Source organism: Rhinoderma darwinii, chromosome 7, assembly GCF_050947455.1.
Source record: "Rhinoderma darwinii isolate aRhiDar2 chromosome 7, aRhiDar2.hap1, whole genome shotgun sequence".
Lineage (NCBI taxonomy): Eukaryota > Metazoa > Chordata > Amphibia > Anura > Rhinodermatidae > Rhinoderma > Rhinoderma darwinii.
In genome coordinates, this window is record NC_134693.1 from 93,278,222 (window position 1) to 93,303,533 (window position 25,312).

General features: G+C 46.0%; 1 protein-coding gene across 3 annotated transcripts in view; it reads right to left on the bottom strand.

The window, feature by feature from the left end:
* TMEM184B (transmembrane protein 184B) overlaps window positions 1-25,312 on the bottom strand; it is a 157,674-nt gene that overhangs the window by 74,336 nt on the left and 58,026 nt on the right. For all 3 annotated transcript variants that reach the window (XM_075833691.1, XM_075833690.1, XM_075833692.1), the window contains exon 4: window positions 1,047-1,212. In XM_075833691.1, the coding sequence (XP_075689806.1) occupies window positions 1,047-1,212 (166 nt within the window). The remainder of the gene's footprint in view (window positions 1-1,046; window positions 1,213-25,312) is intronic.

Genomic DNA, 25,312 nt, shown 5'->3' on the forward strand with positions numbered 1-25,312 from the left:
GCCGTTATAGAGCGGGGCTGTGGCTGTGTAATACAGCCATTGCTCCGCTCCTGACATTAAGTGCGCGCCTGGTCAGCCTGAGGTGATGTGGCCGGCACTGCACTAATGAGTGACAGCGCAGGCACTGAAGACAACATAGGGGTGTTTTGCAGTGCGTGCGCCATGTTCAGTCTTCAGTGACGCTGCTCATTGGTACAGCGCTGGCCACATCGCATCATCCTGACGGCGCGCACTTGTCAGGACTCAGGAGCGGGGCAGTGGCTGTATTACATGGCCGCAGCCACGCTCTCATACATTCATGTGTTACTATACTTAGCTGTGTGGACGCACAGCTTAGTATCGAACCGTTTGGGGGTGCACGGTATCGAAGTGCATCCCTAATGTAATCACACCTCCAAATCTGGGAAGGGGTTAAATGGCTGGCCAGTTATTCTATCCGAGACCACCCACAGCTTCTCGTAGTGATAACCGTCAAACTTTAACCAGCTGAACCTGCAGCAATCACAAAAAATCCAATGTTCTTTTTGTAACCTGGGAGTTGCAGGCACATGAATTCCTCTCATAGGCGATATTTGGCAATATATTTTTGCACCGTGCGTAAATTGCAGCCCGCAAAATCACAGTAAAACCTGGGCCTAAGGCCCCATGCACACGACCGTAAAAAACCTCCGTTTTTGCGGACCGCAATTGCGGTCCGCAAAAACTGAGCCATTCACTTTCATTGAACACTGACACCTTTCCGTAGCACTACGGAAGGGTGTCCGTGCCGTGGAAATGTTCCGGGAATTATGGAACATGTCCGTTCTTTCGCATTTTGCGGGCCGTGCTCCCATACTTTGTATGGGAGCACGGCCCGAAAATGCGGCTGTCAGTCAGCGGCCGGCCGTGCCCGCAATCGCGGGCCGTGATTGCGGGCACGGTCGTGTGCATGAGGCCTAAAACAGAGACCACAAAAGTACAGGTATGAGCACAACCAAGTTAGAATCTCTTAACTAATGTAAATGCAGGTCTCATTATGCAGAGTGGATATTTCTGATGACATTTACCTTCGTAGCAGTCCCGCACTGTGTCAAAGTACACATAGTACTGGTCATTGGTGAAAAAGAGGAGACTAAGCCAGGAATCAAAGGCAAATATTGGAACGATGAAGAGGATTCGGACAATGTGTCTCTGTTCATTAGGGCAGCTGTAGGAGCGTAGATGCATATAGATCTGAGAAGGGAAATCAACAGGAAAATATTTATTTATGCTGCAATATAGAACCAAGATATTCCACAGCGCTGTACAAAGATTGCAATGACTCATGGCCGTTTCCGTCACTCCCATAGAGATTTAGCGGCAGCGTGCTGGACATTCGCTCCATTCAAACGCCTCCTCGCCACAGTATAATATTTATCACTTATGCAATGGACAGTTTAAAAAGGTTTGTGGCTGGAATACTCCTTTAAAAAGATCTTCCTTCACATGAAAAAACATGGTTAGAACTTATTTTTAGAGAAACACATTAAGGGCACATGATACATTTTACGAAATAACTGACTGTTCTCATTACAGGCTGTACTTTTAATTCGTGAGACGAGATCAAGTGACCTCAATCACATGGATGTTAATTAGAAGCTCCAAAATGTAGTTATCGGAATACACAATGTGAGCCTTTTTTCTTGATCACAGATGTCCTATTATCTGAAAGAACAGAAAAATATACAACAATACATTAACCCCTTAAGGCCCGGGCCAATTTTGTCATGGACCGAACAATTCGATTTTTTTTTCTCTTGGAATCCCAGCGATCATAACTTTTATTTTTTGTTCGACATCGCTGTATGAGGCTATTTCGTTGCGGGTTGTACTTAATGCAAATGTACCAAAAAAATGGCACTTCCATAATAGTTTTGTTTCTATAAATTTTTATTGTGGCAAAAACTGAGAAAAAAAAAAAAAAGAAAAAAGCTCTGCAGCGGTTTCCATATATTTTTTATTTTACAGCATACACCGATCATAAATGATGATATAAATTTGTTTTGCAGATCGTTACGGTGGTGAGGATACCAAATATATGTATATTTTATGTTTTAGGAATTATATTTATTGTCGTTTATTCATTGCAACAAACGTGTATGTGTATTTCCTTTTTTTTTTTTTTATATTTTTTTATTGTAATCCAATAAAAGTGATTTTGGGTTTGGATTTTTATTTTTTTTACCATAATGTACTGCCTTTTATCTATATGCCAGTATATTAGCCTCTGTACTGATAGGTATGCTGTAAGAACTGCCTGTGTATTAAGCATGTTCTAACTGGTAATATGGTCAGATAGCCCTGGGGTCCGTCAATGAACTGTGGGCTTTCTGCTCATACAAGGTAAGTTTGTGATGTAAACATAAGAGTATTCCCCCTTCTCATTTTCCCATTGAATGCTGCAAGGTCAGCTTTGATCGCGGCATTCAAATGGTTAACATCTGAGATAAGAGGCCTCGCTCATCTCCGCCGTTAAAGCGAGGCTGCGGTTGTGTAATATAGCCGTTACCCTGCTCCTGATAGCATGGGCACATTTGCTGTGCCCGCATGATCGGCATTACATATATGCTCATCATGGTGCGGCAACGTCCAGCCGCTCATGACTAGCATAGATGTCAAACGTCAGCAACCAGTTAAAGAGTTAGGGTATGTGCACACACACTAATTACGTCCGTAATTTACGGACGTATTTCGGCCGCAAGTAGTGGACCGAACACAGTGCAGGGAGCCGTGCTCCTAGCATCATACTTATGTACAATGCTAGGAGTCCCTGCCTCTCCGTGGAACTACTGTCCTGTACTGAAAACATGATTACAGTACGGGACAGTTGTCCGGCAGCGAGGCAGGGACTCCTAGCATCGTACATAAGTATGATGCTAGGAGCCCGGCTCCCTGCACTGAGTTCGGTCCGGAACTTGCGGCCGAAATACGTCCGTAAATTACGGACGAAATTAGTGTGTGTGCACATACCCTTACTGTCGTTTCAGGAAACTTTTGAATGTCATAGGGATATGTCAGACAATATGATCGGTGGATGTCCGTGTGCCAACGAACAAACGGGCAGTGCTTCTTTTTCTTCAGCTGTGATTGGCAACTCTAGTATGCTTGAAGACGGGCTCACATAGGTCTATGAGCATGCCATCAGGCTAAAGACGCGCTCATAGATTTTCTATGTGAGCCTATCATCAGGCTTGGAAGCATTGCTGATCCCAGCTGAACAGCTCACACTGATCAAAACGTCTGACACTTCCCAAAAAAAAAAAAAAAAAAAAAAAGTTTCCATTAATGACAGTTAGGCTGCGTTCACACAGTTTTTGGCAGGAGGAAAATCTGCCTCAAAATTCAGTTTGGAATTTTGAGGCAGATTTTCCTCTGCCTGCACGCCGATTTTCGCTGCGTTTTTCGCCCGCGCCATTGAACGCCACGAAATACGCTTTCTCTGCCTCCCATTGATGTCAATGGGAGGTCAGAGGCATAAGCGCCCAAAGATAGGACATGTCCCTTCTTTTTCCCCTCGAGCCGGTTTTTCGGCTCGCTGGGAAAAAAACTCCTCCGCCTCCCAATTGAAATGCGTTTTGCGGCACGATTCCTGCGTCGAAAAAATCAGTGTGCACTCACCCTTAGGCTGGGTTCACACAACCTATTTTCAGGCGTAAACGAGGCGTATTATGCCTCGATTTACGCCTGAAAATACGGCTTCAATACGTCGGCAAACATCTGCCCATTCATTTGAATGGGTTTGTCGACGTACTGTGCAGACGACCTGTCATTGTAAAATTACAGCCTCGTCAAAAGAAGTGCAGGACACTTCTTGGGACGTTTTTGGAGCCGTTTTCTCATAGACTCTATTGAAAACAGCTCAAAAAACGGCGCGAAAAACGTGAGTTGCTCAAAAAACGTCTGAAAATCAGGTGCTGTTTTCCCTTGAAAACAGCTCCGTATTTTCAGACGTTTTTGGCTCAGCGTGTGAACTTACCCTTACTCTTTAGGAAAACATTACATAGATAATACTGAATAGACACAGTAATACAATATAGTGTTAGGTCACATGCAGTACCAGAAAAATAAATAAGATAAATAATCTCATCTACACGTTGCAGAATGTCAATTTATCTTGCGTTTCAGTCTCAGAATTGTATCTGACAAGTTTATAAAAACAAAAACCACCAAAACCTGCAGCACAACATCGCACCAGTTTCTGCGTCAGAATGTAAAATCTGCACCTAAAAACGCATTTAAAAAATATGAAATGCGGATTTTACCTTACGTTTATGTGCGGTTTTGATGGGGATTTTCTACATTGAATTCAGCAAAGTGTGTATGTAGACTTCGGGTCAGCTCAAACAGAGCGGATACGCTGCGTAAACTTACACAGCGTATCCGTCCTGGAAACCGCAGGGAACTCTGCTCCAAATTCTGGTGCATTTTTTCTGCTGTGGAAATACTGCAGGAACAAAAAAAAAAAAGAAGGTTAATACTTACCACCCGGGCATTGTCATGGCGATGTGTCCCTCTGCTCCAAGTACAGCCCTGTAACCTCGGATGAACCTGTAAGTCCTTGTTACAGCTGCAGTCTGTGATTGTGTAGCTATGACAACGGCTGGGTGCAAGCATGAACCTTTATTATTTTTCAAGTCAACGAATTTAGATTTTTTCTGAATTGTGATTTTTCCACCGCAAAATTTGCATATTTGTTGCGGGTTTTACAAATAAGCAGCGTTTGCGCAAATACAATTGGCATGCTACGGAATAAAACTCTGCACAGCAGGTCAATTTCTGAGAGGAAGAGGAGGAGGAGGAGGCGGCTTTTTCTTATACCACACTCCGATGTACCGTGTAGCCGTGTCTAGAATGCGTTATGAGGCAATACTTCGCTTCTTATATTATACGGATAATGAGCAGTGCCCACCCTGATATGACCCCAGCTTTGACAGTTTGTATAAACAGAGACCCCTAATAGACCACTTCAGTGCCCGGTTTTCCCAAGCATACACCCCCCAGAACTGTATTTCTATTTATGAGTCCTTGGTACATTTTAAAGGGAGGCTTCAATTCTGCCCGAACCTGCCCAGGGTATGGTGTGAAGATGTATAAGCTGTGCGAGAGTGCATCATATACCCGCGTCCCACTCTTCAAGTGCCTCGCTTCCAGAAGTCCTGCGGCATGCGGCACTGCTAGAAGAAATCTGAGAGGCCTCCCTAAGACTCTGCTTGGGAAAAAATTCAGAAGGGGTGAGGGCAGGGCACATTCTAGCAGCAACATATTGTGGGTCAAGTACAAGAGAGATGTCCTTGTATTGACAACAATACATGGCCACACCAGTACCCATGTACCTGTACGAGGTACCAGTACAAAGACCCCCAAACCAGACTGCATCCTGGACTACAATAGGTACATGGGAGGGGTGGACTTCTTAGATCCAGTCCTGAAGCCTTACAGCGCCATGCGGTGTGGTATAAGAAGCTGGCCGTGCAAATCATACAGATGGCATTGTACAATGCGTACGTGCTACGTCGATGTGCAGGCCAGACGGGAACTTTCCTGGAATTTCAAGAGGTGGTTATCAAAAACTTAAATTTTTAGGGACCAATAAGTGGGGGCACCCAGTACTTCTGGAAGAGAGGCTACGCACATCGTAGCAGGGCAACACTTTCCAGGAGAAGTTCCCCAAACTGGCAAGAAGAGATAAAGTCAAAAGAGGTGCAGAGTCTGCTCAAAGAGGGGGATGAGGTAGGACACAATAGATCAATGTGACACGTGTCCCGAAAAGCCAGGGCTCTGTATGAAAGAGTGTTTTAAAATGTATCATACATCCCTTAGATTTTTAATCTACCCTGACGCACTCCGCACAGCTTATCCTCATCTTTCCCTTCTGAGCCCTGCTGTGTGCCCAGGCAGCTGATAACAGCCACATGTAGGGTATTGCCGTACCCAGGAGAACTCACATTACAATTTATAGGGTGTATATCTCCGGTGGCGCATGCTGGGCATAATATATTGGACACAAATGGCATAGATATATAGAAAATTGCAAATCTCACACTGCACCATCTGCTGCGCATTACCGTTTACACCAGGGGTCTCAAACTCGGCCGGGTAAGTGGGCCGCATATAGAAAAAATGGGAAGTGGTCGGGCCGCATTACTTTCAAATTTGATACAATACAAAATTATTGTTAATCAAGTAGTTATTTGAACTACTATAACACTATATTAATAATACTACATAGCTATAATATTACATTACTATAATAATAGCGCTAGGTTTAAAATTTGAGATATTTCTCCACATGCTTATTTCAACAATCCAGCTTTCCAGTTTAAGTCTCGCCAAATGCAGTCCGGCTGCTCAGTTAGCACACATGTCAAGATTGGGCAGCCCCTTTTTAGATGCTGCCGCAGTGCCCTCTGTGGATAATGCAACACACCCCTAGATAAGGCCACAGTGCCCTCTGTAGATAAGGCCACAGTGCCCTCTGTAGATAAGGCCACAGTGCCCTCTGTAGATAAGGCCACAGTGCCCTCTGTAGATAAGGCCACAGTGCCCTCTGTAGATAAGGCCACAGTGCCCTCTGTAGATAAGGCCACAGTGCCCTCTGTAGATAAGGCCACAGTGCCCTCTGTAGATAAGGCCACAGTGCCCTCTGTAGATAATGCAACACACCCCTAGATAATGCCAGTGTCCTCTTCAGATACTGTCACACACCCACTTGTAGATGGCTGCCACAGTGCCCTCTGTAGAGGCTGCCACAGTGCCCTCTGTAGAGGCTGCCACAGTGCCCTCTGTAGAGGCTGCCACAGTGCCCTCTGTAGAGGCTGCCACAGTGCCCTCTGTAGAGGCTGCCACAGTGCCCTCTGTAGAGGCTGCCACAGTGCCCTCTGTAGAAGCTGCCACAGTGCCCTCTGTAGAGGCTGCCCCAGTGCCCTCTGTAGAGGCTGCCCCAGTGCCCTCTGTAGAGGCTGCCCCAGTGCCCTCTGTAGAGGCTGCCCCAGTGATGTCAGGGGCTTGCCCAGAGCTGGAGTCCCAGGCAGAACGCTAGTAGGCTCTTCCTGGGACTCCAGCTGTGCTCCTGACATCACTAGGACTCCTGCTCTGGGGAAGCCCCTGACATCATTGTCGATGTATGGACAGCGATGTCAGAGGCTTCCCCAGAGTCCCGGAGCAGAGCCGATAATAGCGCTCTGCCCGGGACTCCGCTCTGGGGAAGACCCTGACACACTGTCCATATATGGGCAGCGATGTCAGGGAATTCCACAGAGTCCCGGAGCAGAGCCGATACTAGCAGCCCTGTGTCCTGCGGGCCGCAGATGACAGCCCCAGGGGCCGCATGCGGCCCGCGGGCCGCGTGCTTGAGACCCCTGGTTTAGACAATACCTCTGGGGTTAAAATGCTCACTACACCTCTAGATGAATTCCTTGAGGGGTGTAGTTTCCAAAATGGGGCCACTTCTGGTGGGTTTCCATTGCTTTGATACCTATGGGGCTCTGCAAATGCGACATGGCACCCGAAAACCAATAAAGCAAAATCTGGCCTCCAAAGAACAAATAGCGCTCCTTTCCTTCTGAGACCTCGCATGGGCCCAAACGGCAGTTTATCATCACAAATGGGTATTGCCACACTCAGGACAAATTGGGCAACATAATGGGGTATTTTATTTCTTGTGAAAATAAGAAATTTTGAGCCAAAACTACATATTATTGGAAAAGATTAAGTTTTGTTTTTTTTTAATTCACAGCCCAATTCAAATAAGTTATGTGAAAAAAAACTGTGGGGTCTAAATGGTCACAACACCCATAAATGAATTCCTTGAGGGGTTTAGTTTCCAAAACAGGGTCAGTTTGGGAGGATTCCTACTATTTTGGCACCACAAGACCTGTTAAAACCTAGCATGGTGCCGAATATATATTCGAATGAAAAACCGGCCCCAAAATGCAGTAGGTGCTTCTTTGGTTCTGGGGCTTGTGTTTTAGTCCACTAGTGGTGTTTCTCTGGTAAAACCTCCTGTGTTACAGAAAAAAATGGATTAAAATTGAATTCCTGCAAGAAAAATTAAATTTGCAAATTTCACCTCCACTTTAATTCCTGTGAAACGCCTAAAGGGTTAAGAACAGTGGCGTAACTACCGCCGTAGCGGCTGCCAAGGGGCCCGCAGCATGGCCGTAGGCTCCGCTAGCTGCCGTTATGGCTGCTACAGCGCGACGCCACTGAAGGGGTTGTTCCTAAAAAAAGACATGCATCCCCTATCCACAGGATAGGGGATACATGTGTGATCGCTAGGACGCCCAGTGATAAGGAGAATGGGGGACCGAGAGTCCCCCGAAGTTCTCCATGACAAACCTCGGACTTCCGAAGTCTATCGACAGCTCCATAGAAATGAATTGTGCACTGGTCGCGCTTGTGCGCATGCGTGACCAGTGCTCCTTTCATTTTTATTGAACTGCGCAGACCCCGGAAGTCCGAGGTCTCTCATGGAGAACTTCGGGGACTTTAGGTCCCCCGCTCTCATTGTTGGCAGCGATCACACATGTATCCCCTATCCTGTGGATAGGGGATACATCTATTTTGTAGGACAAACTATAGGCTGTTTTTGTTTTTTTGGTGGGGAGGGCTGTATAGCGTTATCTACAGGGGGAGGGCTGTATGGCGCTATCTATAGGGGGCAGTGTGTGGTGGAATCCATAGGGAAGCACTATCTACAATGGGGGGGTGGAGGTTTGGGGGGTACCCAGGGGGGGGGGGCCCAGTCTAAATTTTGCTATGGGGCCCAATCTTTCCTAGTTACGCCCCTGGTTAAGAAACTTTCTATATACGGTTTTGAATACTTTCAGGGGTCTAGTTTTTAAAATGGGGTGTATTATGGGGGTTTATAATACATAGGCCCCTCAAAGCCACTTCAGAACTAAACTGGTAGATAAAAAAAAAAAAGGCTTGAAATTTTCTTGAAAACGAGAAATGAGAAATTGCCGTTTATGTTCTAAGTGTCTTACAAAGTCCTAGAAAAATAAAATAATGCTCAAAAAATGATGCCAATTTAAAGTAGACATATGGGAAATGTTAAGCAGATACAGTTAAATTTTTAAAAAAAAAAAAAGGCTAATTTTTCACTACATTTTGCTATTTTTCACAAATAAACACAGTGTATCGACCAAATTTTATCGCTAACAAAGCCCAATGTGTCACGAGAAAACAATGTCAGAATCACTTGGATAGATCAAAGCATTCCGAAGTTATTACCGCATAAAGTGAAAAATGGCAGATTTGAAAAATGGCCTCTGAGCCTTAAGGCCCAAACTAGTCTGCGTCCTTAAAGGGAATGTGTTGCCAGAAAAACATGTTGTTTTTTTTTTAAATTAAACATTTAGTGTGTAGGTGATTAAACATTGTTCACATTTTTTTTATTTTTTTCACGAGTCAGGAAATATTATAAATTAATTCTAATTTATAATATTTCCCATTGCTGGTCACTAGATGGAGCTATTTCCAAAATTGAAGCATTGCAAAATTGGGTAAAAAGCCCTCGCTCTAGTGAGCTCTCAGCATCCCCGCCCTCCTTTATCCTGGCTAGTGCCGGGATAAACGAGGGGTTTGAACGGTCTAACCTCCTACACGGTGTGTCGCCATTTTTTGAGCTAACACACAGTGTAGTAGGTTTACATACAGTAGTAAACGTACACAAACACGAACATACATAGAAATCTCTTACCTGCTCCTGCCGCCGCGGCTCCCTCCAGCCCGTCCGCTCCGTCTGCTGCCGCTGGTCCAAGTGCACAAGTCCGGAAGCCGCGACCGGAAGTAGTAATCTTACTGTCCGGCCGCGACTTCCGGTCCACAGGAAAATGGCGCCGGACGGCGCGCATTTCAAATTGGACTGTGTGGGAGCGGCGCATGCGCAGTTCCCACACAGACGGCGTACACAGAAGTGGATGGGACGGGACCCGTTCGCAGTCCCTATGGGACTGTGGCTGCCGTATTCCATGTCTGTATGTGTCGTTAATCGACACATACAGAAATGGAAAAAAAAATGGCAGCCCCCATAGGGAAGAAAAAGTGTAAAAATAAGAAAAAGTAAAACACAAACACACAAATAAATATAAACGTTTTTAATAAAGCACGAACATCTTTAACATATTAAAAAAAATAATGTGATGACACTGTTCCTTTAAGGGGTTAAACCAGGTATTGGTACTTTTGGCAGTGTGGGCAGGTGCAGAGTCCTGCTGGAAAATGAAATCAGCATCTCCATAAAGCTTGTCAGCAGAGGGAAGCATGAAGTGCTCTAAAATTTCCTGGTAGACAGCTGCGTTGACTTTGGACTTGATATAACACAGTGTACCAACACCAGCAGATGACATGGCTCCCCAAACCATCACTGACTGTGGAAACTTCACACTGGACCTCAAGCAACTTGGATTGATGCCTCTCCACTCTTCCTCCAGACTCTGGGACTGAGATTTCCAAATGAAATGCAAAATTTACCTTCATCTGAAAGCAGTGCTTTTTCTCCTTAGCCCAGGTGAGACGCTTCTCACGTAGTCTCTGGGTCATGAGTGGCTTGACACAAGGAATGCGACAGTTGTACATGTCCTGAATACGTCTGTGTGTGGTGGCTTTTGAAGCACCGACTCCAGCCGCAGTCCTCTCCTTGTCAATTTCCCCCAGATTCTTGAATGGCCTTTTAACAATCCTATCAAGGCTGCGGTTATCCCTGTTGCTTGTGCACCTTTTTCTACCACACTTTTTCCTTCCTCTCAACTTTACATTAATATGCTTGGATACAGCACTCTGATCAGCCAGCTTCTTTAGCAATGTCCTTTTGTGGCTTGCCCTCCTTGTGGAGGGAGTCAATAACTGTCTTCTGGACAACTGTCAAGTCAGCAGTCTTCCCCATGATTGTGTAGCCTACTGAACAAGACTGTTGGACCATTTAAAGGAACAGTGTCATCACAAATTATTTTTTTATATGTTAAAGATGTTAGTGCTTTATTAAAAACGTTTATATTCATTTGTGTGTTTGTGTTTTACTTTCTTATTTTTACACTTTTTCTTCCCTATGGGGGCTGCCATTTTTTGTTCCATTTCTGTGTGTGTCGATTAACGACACATACAGACATGGAATACGGCAGCCACAGTCCCATAGGGACTGCGAACGGCTCCCGTCCCATTGACTGCAGTGTACGGCGTCTGTGTGGGAACTGCGCATGCGCCGCTCCCACACAGTCCTATTCGAAATTGGCGCCGTCCGGCGCCATTTTCCTGTGGACCGGAAGTCGCGGCCGGACAGTAATATTACTACTTCCGGTCGCTGCTTCCGGATTTGTGCACTTGCACCAGCGACAGCAAACGGAGCGGACGGGCCGGAGGGAGCCGCGGCGGCAGGAGCAGGTAAGAGATTTCAATGTATGTTCGTGTTTGTGTGTGTTTACTACTGTATGTAAACCTACTACACTGTGGGTTAGCTCAAAAAATGGCGACACACAGTGTAGGAGGTTACACCGTTCAAACCCCTCGTTTATCCCGGCACTAGCCAGGATAAAGGAGGGGGGGATGCTGAGAGCTCACTAGAGCGAGGGCTTTTAACCCAATGTTGCAATGCTGCAATTTTGGGAACAGCTCCATCTAGTGACCAAAAATGGGTAGTATTATAAATTAGAAATAATTTATAATATTTCCTGGACTCGTGCAAAAAAATGAAAAAAATTTGAACAATGTTTAATCACCCACACACTAAATGTTTAATTTTTTAAAAAAAAACATGTTTTTCTGGCAACACATTCCCTTTAAAGGCTAAGGAAACCTTTGCATGTGTTTTGTGTTGATTAGCGGATTAGAGTGTGTGACACCATGAGTCTATAATCTTGAACTTTTATCCAATATTCAGATTTTCTGCTTCGTTTTAACAATTGGTGAGGGTCTCCGTGCTCGGACCCCCAACAATCAAAACTTCTGACATGTCAGAAGTTTGTCGAATGTTTAGTTACCCTTTAATTGTTAGGGTATGCTCACACGCTAGACTAAAAACATCTGAAAATACGGAGCTGTTTTCAAGGAAAAAATGCTCCTGATTTTCAGGCGTTTTTGAAGCCACTCGCGATTTTCATGGCCTTTTTTGGAGCGTTCCAAAAACGTCCCAAGAAGTGACCTGCACTTTCGGACGTTTTTTTACGCGGCCGTTTCTCAAACGGCGGCGTAAAAAAAAAAAAAAAAAAAAAAAAAAGACGGTTCATCGGAACAGAACGTCGTTTTTCCAATTGCAATCAATGGGCAGATGTTTGGAGGCGTTCTGCTTCAAAAAAATCCCGAAGATCCCGAAAAACGACCGAAAATAGGTCGTGTGAACATACCCTTAGCCATAATCTAAAGAAAAAAAATGCTGGAAATTGATCTTTGTGAGTAATGAATCAATATAATATAGGAGTTTCACTTTTTGAATTTAATTACAGAAATTAACTCTTTGATGATATTCTAATTCATTGAGAAGGACCTGTGGTTATATAGCTCCTGTTTTACAGAGTTAGGGTATGCTCACACGGCTTAGCAAAATATGCCTGAAAATACAGAGCGGTTTTCAGGCGAAAACAGCTCCTGATTTTCAGACGTTTTTGTAGCAACTCGCGTTTTTCGCGCCGTATTTTACGAACGTTATTGGAGCTGTTTTTCAACGGAGTCAATGAAAAACTGCTCCAAAAACGTCCCAAGAAGTGACATGCACTTTTTCACGAGCGTCTTTACGCACCGTATTTTGACAGCGACGCGCCGTATTTGGATCAGCGTAAAATTAAGGCTTGTGGGGACAGAACATCGTAAAACCAATTGAAAGCAATGGCCAGACGTTTGTACGCGTAATGGAGTCATTTTTTCAGGCGTAATTCGAGGTGTAAAACGCCCGAATTACGTCTGAAAACAGTGCGTGGGAACATGCCCTTAGATTTAGCGGTCAGCAGTTAAAGGGTTAAAGCACATTTCCCCCACCACACCTGTCTTCTGTTGCTGGGTGCCTATTATGTTGCTCAGGAGGCAGCAGTGTCATATGATACAAAGACGCACCTGTCTGAAGAACAAGTGTTTACAGTTATGGAAAATCTACAAGACATGAATTCTATACTGAAGGATGCTGCATAAACAACCAGCGAACAGTTCTACTCACACTTCTCCCCTTTAGGTTTGGCTCAATTTTGCATTACATACTGTATGGCTAACTGGATAACACAGTTGGACATGAAGTAACCAATCATATCACTGCCTATATGAACGATTAAAATATAAATTTTATTATAGAAATCAAGAACTAAAATAGGGCTAAATAGCTAATAGACTATTTAAGACATAAGCACGATGTCCAGCAAGGGGGTACATATGGGTACTATATGGTATGTGTACCACACGATGCAAGGAAATGTCTCCCCCTCTTGAATTATAGCATAAACACCTGGACAATACGTGCCAATAGCTGTGTCCCTACGCGTTTCCGCACCACTTAGTTAGCAGGGTGATTCATCAGGGGTCACAATAATATCTATTTAACCCCCTTCCCCCTGCTTGCATTCTGGGCCCTAATGTCCAAGCCATTTTTTACATTTTTCCATTGTCACATTCGAAGAGCTGTAACTTTTTTATTTTTGCGTGGGCATAGCTGTATAAGGTCTTGTTTTTTGCGGGACGACTTGCAGTTTTTATTGGTACCAATTGAGAGTAGATGCGACTTTTTGATCACTTTCTATCACATTTTTTTTAAGTCAGGATTAACAGAAAACAGCAATTTTTCCATTGTTTTTTATTTTATTTTTTACGGCGTTCACAGTGCGGGTTAAATAATGTTATAGATTTATAGTCGGGGTCGTTACGGACGCGGCGATACCAAATATGTGTAACTTTTTTGCTTTATTGTAGTTTTTTTTAATAGTAAAGCAGTTTGTAAGGGGAAAAAGTGGGTTTTTCATTTTTTTTTGTTTCACTTTTTTTTTTTTTATTAACTTTATTAAACTTTTTTACTAGTCCCACTAGGGGACTTCACTATCCTCCGATCGCTATTATAATACACTGCAATACTTTTGTATTGCAGTGTATTACTGCCTGTCCGTTTAAAACGGACAGGCATCTGCTAGGTCATGCCTGCGGCATGATCTAGCAGGCATTCGCTCCAGGCAGACCTGGGGGTCTTTATTAGACCCCCGGCTGCCATAGAAGACACAGACACTCGGCGATTTTATCGCCGGGTGTCAGTGAGATGAGAGGGAGCTCCCTCCCTCTCTCCAAAACCATTCAGATGCGGTGCTCGCTATTGTGCACCGCATCTGAAGGGTTAAACGGGTGAGATCGATACTAATATCGATCTCACCCGGCAGAGCAGGGACGCCCCCAGCCCTCAGCTGCCTCTAGCAGCTGAGAGCAGGGAGATTTGACAGCTCCCTGCTCTGTTTTTTATTCTACAGCAGCGCCGTAGAATAGCGGCGCTCTAGAATAAAGCCCACTAATGACCGCCGTAAAAAGGCGTATCGGCGGTCATTAAGGGGTTAAAGGGAATGTGCTGCCAGCAAAACATGTTTTTTTTTTAAAAATTAAACAGTTAGTGTATAGGTGATTAAAGGGGTTTTCCAATCCTTTTTTTTTTTTTTTTAAATCAATGCAATGTTCCTCTATTAATATATTAGTGCACTCTGACTGACTATCTTTTTCTTGATAATAAATGGTTTTAGTAACATTACTCCCTATTGTTTACCTTGAGAGGTTTGTTTTGCTCAGTAAGTTCATTCCTCTTAACTTCCTGTGTTTCTCCTCCCTGCATGCACTGCTCTAGTCCCAGCATGCAATGTGCATGCAGCAGTGCACTTGCTCCGCCTACTACACCCAGCTCTACTAACTTCTGCAATCTCAGTCTTCATTTTGGTGCTCTCATTCTATTACTGATAGCACAAGCTGAAATCACTGGATATCTGCGTTTTTAACCTCTTAACGCCGAAGGGCGGATATATCAGTCCTCTGCAGCTGCTAGTTCGCGCAGGAGGAGGGATATATCCGTCCTGTGATGGCGCGGGTACTGCCAGTGTACCCACGCGATCAGCGGCAGGAGCACAGCTGTTATACACAGCCTGGCTCCTGCTGCAACTGCGGGAATCGAAGCGCGCTCCGATTCCGGCAGTTTAACCCATTAAATGCCGCTGTCAATAGTGACAGCGGCATCTAATGTGTTTGACAGAGGGAGGGAGCTCCCTCTGTCCCCCTATCGGCGCCCCCGCAAAGAAATCGCAGGTCGCCGTCGGGTTTCCATGGCAGCGGGGGTCTAACAAAGACCCCCAGGTCTGTCTTCAGCATCTGCCTGTTAGGCGATGCCGGAGGCATGACCTAACAGATTGCCTGTCCGTTTTACACAGACAGGCAATAATGCTTCCGTATACTAAGTATACCAAAGCATTATATATGCGATCGGCACATCGCATAGTGAAGTCCCATGGTGGGACTAAAAAAAAATAAATGTCAATCCGTTAAATAAAGTTGGTGAAAAAAATAAAAATAAAATTACATTGAAAATCAAATAAAACTACTTTTTTTGCCCAAAGAGTGTTTTTTTTTTAGTAAAAGTGTCAAAACAAATCACACATACACATATATGGTATCCCCGCGATCGTAACAACTTGAACAATAAAATTAACACATTAATTAAACCGCCGGATGAACGGCGTCCAAAAAAACAACGGCAAAATTCGCTCTTTTCTCCCATTCCCCCCATAAAAAATTAAATAAAAATTAATCTAAGTCCTATGTACCCCAAAATAGTACTAATGAAAACTACACATTGTCCCGCAAAAATCAAGCCCACGTACGGCCACATCGACGGAAAAATAAAAACGTTACGGCTCTTGGAATGCGGCGATGCAAAAACAAGTAATTTTTTTCTAAAAGGCTTTTTATTGTGCAAACGTAGAAAAAACATATAAAACCTTTACATATTTGGTATCCCCGTAACCGTGCCGACCCATAGAATAAAGTTAACATGTTATTTACGCTGCATAGTAAACGGCGTAAATTTATAACGTGAAAATGAATGCTGGAATAGCTGCTTATTTTCAATTCTCTCCTAAAATAAAAAGTTAATCAATATATTATAAGCATCTAAAAATGGTAGAATTACAAAATACAACTCGTCCCGCAAAAAACAAGCCCTTATACGGCTATATAGACGGAATACAAAAACAGTTACAACTCTTGGAATGCAACCGTGAAAAAACAAGAAATAATCCTTGGTCATTAACGTGCAAAATGGCCCGGTCATTAAGGGGTTAAACGGTTTGAAGAGGTCTTCTGATACCAAAACAGTGGAAACCCCCAAAAGGTGACCCCATTTTGGAAACTAGACCCCTTGAGGAATTCATTGTAGTTTTCTTGGGGTGCATGCGGCTTTTTGATCAGTTTTTATTCTATTTTTAAGTGGCGTGGTGACTAAAAAAAACAGCAATTCTACTATTGTTTTTTTATTCTATTTTTGTTACAGCGTTCACCGTGCGCTATAAATGACATTCACTTTATTCTGCGGGGCGATACGATTAGGGCTCATTTACACGAGCGTGTTATACGTCCGTGCAACGCGCGTCGCAGGGACCTATGTTAGTCTATGGGGCCGTGCAGCCAGGTGCGTGATTTTCACGCAGCGTATGTCCGCTGCGTGAAACGCACGACATCCTATATTTGTGCGATGTTCGCACATCACGCACCCATTGAAGTCAATGGGTGTGTGAAAACCACGCATGTCGCACGGAAGCAATTCCGTGGGACGCGCGTGATTCGCGCAACAGCACTGTAAAGGATGAATGAAAACAGAAAAGCACCACGTGCTTTTCTGTTTACAAACATCCAAACGGAGTGTCATAATGATGGCGGCTGCGCGAAAACCACGCAGCCGCGCATCATAAAGGGCTGACACACGGAGCTGTTAAGTGCCTTTTGCGCACGAAAAACGCCGCGTTTTTTGCTTGCGCAAAAACGCACACGCTCGTGTAAACCCGGCCTTACGGTGACACCAGATGTTTATAGTTCTTTTATGTCTTATGGCGTTTGCACAATAAAATACGTTTTGTAAAAAATCATTTACTTTTTGTGTTACCTTATTCTAACCAGAACTTTATAATTTTTCCATCAATAAAGCCGTGCGAGGACTTATTTTTTGCGTAACGAACTGTCGTTTCGATCAGGACCATTTTTAGGTACATGCGACTTTTTGATCTATTTTTAATACATTTTTTGGGAGGTGAAGTGACCAAACAATTGTGATTTTGGTATGGTTTATTATTATTTTCTTTTACGGAGTTCACCGCGCGGGATAAATAACGAAATAATTTTGGAGTTCAGGCCGTTACGGACGCGGCGATACCAATTATGTATAGTTTATTATTTATATATTTTTATTAATAAAAAAGGACTGATAAGGGAAAAAAAAGGGGATTTTTTTTAACTTTTATTTTCTTATTTTTACACCTTTTTTTTTTTTACTTTATTACTTTGTCCCACTAGGGGACTTGAGGGCAGGAGGCCCTGATCGCTATTCTAATACACTGCACTACATGCGTAGTGCAGTGTATTAGAACTGTCAGCTATTCACTGACAGCAAGCATAGTGGGTCCTGACTTTGTCAGGACCCATTAGGCTTCCGTCGATGGCATAGCCGGACGCCATTGTTTGGTGTCCGGTTGCCATAGTAACCATCACCGGCCGCTATCGTGTAGCAGGCTGGCGATGGTAACTTAACCCCTAAAAAGCCGCGATCTCTATTGAACGCGGCTTTTAAGGGGTTAGACAGCGGGGACACAGCGATCGGTCCCCGCTGTAGGAGCTGCGGCAGCTGCTGTACGAGACAGCAGCTGTCACAGCTCCTGCACCTGTCGGGAAGACGGCCGAAACGGCCGTTATTCCCACAACTTCATATTCCGTCGCTAATTGATAAGGGGTTATAATTTCACAGAGCATGCGCGGTGGAGTGTGTTAACCACGCATGCTCTAATGAGATAAAGAAGCATGTGGTACGGTTACGTCATTTGTGACATAACCGTACAGTGTGAAAGCCGGAAACCGGAAGCAAGGCAGAAGACCAAATGGACGGGTCTGCACAGGAAGTGCAGATTTTCCATTACTAAGGGGGCGGTGACGGAGGAGGATATACGACGCTACAGCCATCTGATGAAACGTAAGTACATTGTAAAGTTATATATTTTTCATTGTTTTATTTAAATAAATGTAATTTCTTAGTTCCGGAAAACCCCTTTAAACATTGTTCTGATTTTATTTATTTTTTTCACGAGTCAGGAAATATTATAAATTGGATTCAATTTATAATATTTCCCAGCACTGGTCACTAGATGGAGCCATTCCCAAAATTGCAGCATTGCATGTGGTAAAGCAACCACGTTGCTTTATGCTGCAAAATTGGGTAAAAATCCCTCGCTCTAGTGAGCTCTCAGAATCCCCCCCTCCTTTATCCTGGCTAGTGCCGGGATAAACGTGGGGTTTGAACGGTCTAACCTCCTACACTGTGTGTCGCCATTTTTTGAGCTAACACACAGTGTAGAAGGTTAACATACAGTAGTAAACACACTGAAACACGAACATACATAGAAATAACTTACCTGCTCCAGTCGCCGCCGCTCCCTCCGGTCCATCCGCTCCGCCTGCTGCCGCTGCTCCATGTGCACAAGTCCGGAAGCCGCGACCGGAAGTAGTAATCTTACTGTCCGGCCGCGACTTCCGGTCCACAGGAAAATGGCGCCGGACGGCGCGCATTTCAAATTGAACTGTGTGGGAGCGGCGCATGCGCCGTTCCCACACAGCGGCGTACACGAAAGTGGATGGAACGGGCCCCGTTCGCAGTCCCTATGGGACTGGAGCTGTCGTATTACATGTCTGTATGTGTCGTTAATCGACACATACAGAAATGGAAAAAAAAATGGCAGCCCCCATAGGGAAGAAAAAGTGTAAAAATAAAAAAAAGTTTTTTTTTTAATCAAACAACTGTTTATTGAAAATACACAATATACATCTGTCATCTGCTATAAATCCACATTTAGCAGAAAAATAAAATTTACATTACACATCATCTTTTAGTATAAATTCTGTGTATACATTACATATTTCCCATACGTTTCTTTAATAACATCCCCACCGCCCCAACCTTAACTCCCTTCCACACCCCTTCCCCCCCCTGCGCGTCCATGTCTCTATCCCTTGGTATATCTCACTCCACTTTTATTGACCTCCCAATCCATAGTAGTGTGTCCATTTACCCCATTGCTTATCATATTTATGAATCGCTCCACGTTTCATATAAATTCTTCGCTCCAAAGCCACCGTACAAGTAACATAACTCACTAGTTCAGAAACCTCCGGGGGATCCCCCTGTAGCCAGTATTTAGCAATCTATTTTCTTGCGTGATATAGTACTTTTTTAATGGATAACAGTTCAGCCCTATCTTCTTCCACCCCTCCTATGCAGCCCAGCAGGTATATCTTGGGATCCAGTGGGAATTCCCTGCCATATATCCGAGACACCATTTCTTTAATCTCTCCCCAGTATCCGTGCAGCCTCGGACAGCTCCAGAACATGTGCTTCAGATCCGCCCCATCCAATAAACATCTTTGACATTCCATTGTAGATCTAAGCCGCATTTCCCAGAGCACCTTAGGTGTTCTATATACTCTGTGTAGGAGAAAAAGTTGCGACCTCCTATGCGCCACACTAAGGGAGAGGACTTTTGGTGACTCTAATATTTCCCCCCACTCGTCCTCTGTCAATGTTCCCACATCTCTTTCCCATTTTGTTTTAACTTCTGCAATCGGATCCCCTAGAAATTTGAGAAGCAGCGTGCCATATATTAAAGATATAAGCCCTTTTGTGTCTCTTGCCCGCAGTATCTGTTCCACCACTCCCATACTGGAACAACCCATATCCAGCACCCTTGCCTGTGCTTGTGCCGCATGCCGCAGTTGAAGGTATTGATAAAATAACCTATGGGGGGGGGGGCGTGGCCAGCTATGGGAGAGTGAAGTCGTGTTTTCTCCAGCTCCTCACCCAGCGTTCATATTAGTGGCTAACATAGACTCCCAGTAATGTGAAAAGCATCTAAAAAATCTAAGGCAGCAGCCCTTTCCTGCCCCTCTTCACCCCAGCGCGATATTGGGGTCTATTTCGGGCGCCATCAGCAGATGCAGCTGAGGGCCTCATCGCGGTCTGAAGCAGGCGACCAAGATGGCCGCTCGGAGTCGTCCTCAACGCTAGCTCGGTGCCCTGGGCCTCCGGAGACCGCACCTGACGACGTCCACTTACCCTCCATGGTGCAGCTGCAGGAGGTCGATGGATCCGTGTCTCCTCACCAGGTACCGCACAAGACTGGGGCCCGGCCGACGGCGCCTGCTGCTTCCCAAGATGGCCGCCGGGACTCTGTGTCGTCTGGAAACGGGCCCGCTCAGGAGAGCACGGCCCTTCTTTCACTCCCGCCAGCTGGGAGAGCTCGGGATCCGAGGGAACCGGACCCCCGACCGGGATTTGAGGTCTCTGGGGCCCCCTCTGCGGCCGCCGCTGCGCTCCTGCAGTCGGACCACGTGGTCCTGCAAGATGGCCGCCGGCGTTCTCGGGCCGACCAGCAGAAGTCAGGGAAGCATCCTGCGGCAGAGTTCTCTTCATGGCCTGCAGGCCCTGTGCCTCCTAGACAGGATGAGGGGCGGACACAGATTGACCTGGAGTCCCTTGGAATGGGAGACTCCGCGGACGACCTGACGGTGGATGGTCAGAGGGAGGACCGCAGTGAGTACCAGGGCCCTGTGCCACATACCGCCAGTGCCACTGCTCAGCATGTGGGGCTGATATACCCAGATCCCCCTCTCAGGGGACCTGGGCAGGTAGGGGCCTCCCCCTCTTGGTCCCTGAGCAGTACCCCCAGCGCTTTACTGACAACCACTCAGCCCCTGTATATGGGGTCTATCCCGCACCCCGGGAATATGTCTGTGCTGCGGACATGCGGCCAAGGTCCCCCGTGCCACCCACTTTCTTCTCCTGGCCTGGATAATACCCATACATCAGCAGGCTTGGGATCGCATTTCCCAGATCCGTCGTCTGGGTCTGTGTGTGAAAATAGGCCGGCAACCCTCTCGGATATCCGCCAGCTTGTTCAATTGATGCCCACCAGGGAGGATATGTCTTCCTTTGCGAGACAGATTGTGGAAGAGTGTAAGCTAGAGTTTACCCAGTTCCGTGCTGAACTTTCCTCACTTACTGCGAGAGTGGACACACTCACTCAGGATCGGGCGGCTGATAATGCTACTATTGTGAATATCCAAACAACGATCCAGCAGCACTCAGCCCAACTGTTCACTTTACAGCAACATCTGGACGACATTGAAAACCGTAACCGGAGGAATAACCTACAAGTCCGGGGGTTGCCAGAATCCATTCCTGCGTCTGACCTGTTTTCAACCCTGTCAACCATCTTTAATAATTTATTGGGCCGCCCGCCGAACACCCATATAGAAATCGACCGAGCGCATAGAGCTCTCCGCCCGGTGAGTGTTGAGGATCCACGCCCGAGGGATGTCATTTGCCGAATTCACTTTTACGCCATCAAAGACTCGATCCTACAAAAAATCAGACGACAGCCTATCATCCTTCACCAAGGCACGCAACTACGTATTCTGCCGGATTTATCACGACATACGCTGGCGCAAAGAGCTGCTCTCAAACCCCTATTGGAGGTACTCCGGAGCCGTGATATCATCTACAGGTGGGGCTTCCCCTTTGCCCTGATGGTCCGACAAGATGGTCGTACCCATACAGTACGATCCCCGGCCGACGTGCCTGGATTCTTACGGGACTTGAACCTCCCTCAGGTTTCTCTACCGGAGTGGCCCTCGCTGCTATCCTCTGCTGGCGGAGGACCGCGGTCGGGACGGCCGCTCCCTAGGCCCCTACATGCGACGGTGGGTCGCCCTCAGCGCGGACCCCGCAGAAGATCTGGTCGCCGGCAAGAACGTGATCCTACTCCACCTATGGAAATTGCCCGCTCAGCGTGATGACCTGGAGTGCCTTTCCCGGTGATGAGGACTGCTTCCTCTTCTGTGTGAAATTGAGGCTGCCTGCTGTTTGAATATTTCCGTTAGATGCCTTACTACTGCTTTTGTCTTTGCATTGAGTTTTAGATGTTAAGCTGTTCATACTTTTATTATAAGTACGCTGGGGAGTGTGGATAACTCTCATGCATAGTTGTCACCTTCCCCCTGTAGGTATTGGACCAAATTTTTGGTCTTTCGCATTTGTGCGTTTAGTTGATGCGGTAGGGTTTCTCATACTGCCTTTTTTGTTGAATACTTGTATGTGTTTTTTTTCTAATGCTCTGTCTTTTACTTCTAGCTTGTTCCCTTCCCCTTCCTTCCTCCTGGCGATCCTGGACTCCTGCCCCTCGTGGGTTTTCCAGTACACATCTCCAAGCCGTTTAGTCTACATCCATGGCTGACCTCAATATTGCCTCCTTCAATGTGAAGGGGCTGAATGTTCCTGAAAAGCGGGCGCAAATCCTCCACCATCTACACAAGCGTAAGGTACACATTGCATGCTTCCAGGAGACACATTTCAAGGAAGGACACACCCCTACCATTAAACATAAATTTTACACTACTTGGCACTTCAATAATAACCCACTTTCCAGAGCGTGTGGAGTGGCCATAGCTCTCCACAAGTCCCTCCCCCATCAGGTTGTCAATTCGGTCGTGGACCCCGACGCTAGGTATATCATTTTAGTGCTCAATATTGGTGGGAGGGAGTTCACGGTGATTAATGCTTATGCTCCCAACCAGGGACAGGTGCCTTTCATTCTTAAACTTATAGATACTGCCCTTCCGGTGGTCCGGGGGACTGTGGTGCTGTGCGGAGACTTCAACCTCACTTTGGATCAGACAGTGGATAATTCTACTGGTCGTTCGAGTCTGGCATATGGTGCTATCAGACGGGTGAAACGTGCTCTCTTGCAGCTCCAACTATGTGATGCATGGCGCATTCAACATCCCGTTGATAAGGATTATAGTTTTTACTCCCACCCGCATGGCACTTACAGTCGCTTGGACTACATTTTTCTGCAGCAGCATGCTCTCCCCTGGGTCACCGACACGTCCATTGGTAGTATTCTGTGGTCTGACCATGCGCCGGTGTATTGCACCTTGCAGCTCCCCTTCCTCACTAAGGGTCCCTGGACTTGGAAACTTAACGAGTCCCTCCTCCTGGATGGGGCATGCCATGCTGACTTGCTTAAGACGGTGGAGCATTTCACACTGGATCACGCTCGTGATGACACGTCCCCCTTGATTCGTTGGGAGGCCCTTAAATGTGTTCTTAGGGGGGTACTCATAAAACATGGGGCGCGCCTTAAAAGAGAGAGGGCCCATTCCCTTAAAATTGCGCTCCAAAAAATTAGCTCCCTGGAACTGGCTCACAAGCGTGCGCTCTCTCTTCCGATTCTACGGGAATTACAGGTTGCCCGACAGGAGGCCAGGCGGCTGCTGGACTCGGCCAAGCAGCGTGCTCTTCAAGTCTGTCGTAGTAGGTTCTATGAGTTTGGCAATAAGAGCGGACGCATGTTGGCCAGAGCTTTAAAGGCTAGGACTGCCCAGTCACACATACAAAACACTAAATCTCCGTCTGGCCAGGTTGTTCACACGACCCCGGAAATAGCGGATTGTTTCCATAGATTTTTCTCTGACCTTTACAGCCTTGACTCGCCCGCCCACGCCCCCTCCCTTCCGCCGGACCGGGATTCTTTCTCCTCTCCCTTTACACCGTTGTCTGGGGAGATAGCAGAGGAATTAGATATGGACTTCACCTCCCCGGAGCTCCTTGCGGTTATAACCGATCTTCCTGGGGGAAAGAGTCCTGGCCCGGACAGCTATACTGCCAAATTCTACAAAATGTTAACTGATCATTTAATACCGCTCCTACTGCCAGCGTTTAACTCTGTTTCCCCAGAGGTCATGTTTCCTCCCAGCTCCACTTTAGCCTACGTCACGGTTATCCCTAAACCGGGTAAAGACCCTCAACTCTGCTCAAGTTATCGTCCCATCTCCTTACTCAATGTAGATCTAAAAATATATGCCAAGTTGCTTGCCAATAGATTGAATAAATACCTGCCTAGTCTAGTTCATCCGGACCAGGTGGGGTTTGTACCGGGCCGGGACAACACCCTCAAAACACTTGATATCATCCACCATGCCCAGACTAACCACATCCCGCTCATGATCCTGTCCCTGGATGCCGAAAAGGCGTTTGACAGAATATCATGGCCTGCCCTTCACCAAACCCTTCGACATGTAGGTGTAGGACCCTCTCTCTTGGCAAAAATTATGGCACTGTATCACACACCTTCGGCCCAAATAAAAATAAATGGATCCCTCTCGGCACCTTTCCCGATTCATAATGGCACTAGACAGGGATGCCCCCTGTCCCCCCTGTTGTATGTCCTGGTCATGGAGCATCTCATGGCCTCCATCCGGAACAACATGGATATCAAGGGCATTACCATTGGAGGAATGGAATATAAGTGCTCGGCATTTGCTGACGACCTATTGGTCTATCTCACAGACCCTCATGTCTCCCTCCCTTCTTTGATGTCCGAGTTGTCCCGTTTTGGAACTTGGTCTAATTTCAAGATTAATTTCTCTAAGTCTGAAGCGTTAAATGTTTCTCTCCCTGCCCAGCTAGTGTCGCTTCTCCAAAGTAACTTCCCTTTCTCGTGGCCTTCCAGAGGCATTACATATTTAGGTGCTCGTATAAGTAGAGACCTCACACAGCTGTTTACAAATAATTTCATCCCCCTGCTGGCCAAGTTTCGTACTGACCTTAGTTCCTGGCATAAGACTGAATTCTCCTGGTTTGGCCGGATTAATATTATTAAAATGTCTCTACTCCCCCGTTTACTTTATCTCCTGCAGACCATCCCCATCACTATCCCATCTACCTACTGGTTGCGGCTTCAGCAGTGTTTTGGCTCCTTCATTTGGCCGACTGGTCGTCCGCATTTGAGCCGAGCTCTTCTGACTCGCTCCAGGGGTGCGGGTGGGGTGGGTCTGCCGGACTGTCGGCTCTATTATCTAGCATCAACACATGCGCGGGTTTTAGATTTTTTTCACAACCGAGAATCAAAACTGTGGGTTCGTTTGGCTCAACAACTATGCCCCAGTACCCTATCTACCCTGCCGTGGACCCTGCCTGGGAATAGACCGACCCAACCCTCCTTTGTTGTACACCATACCCTTGTGGCGTTGAGGCACATAAAGC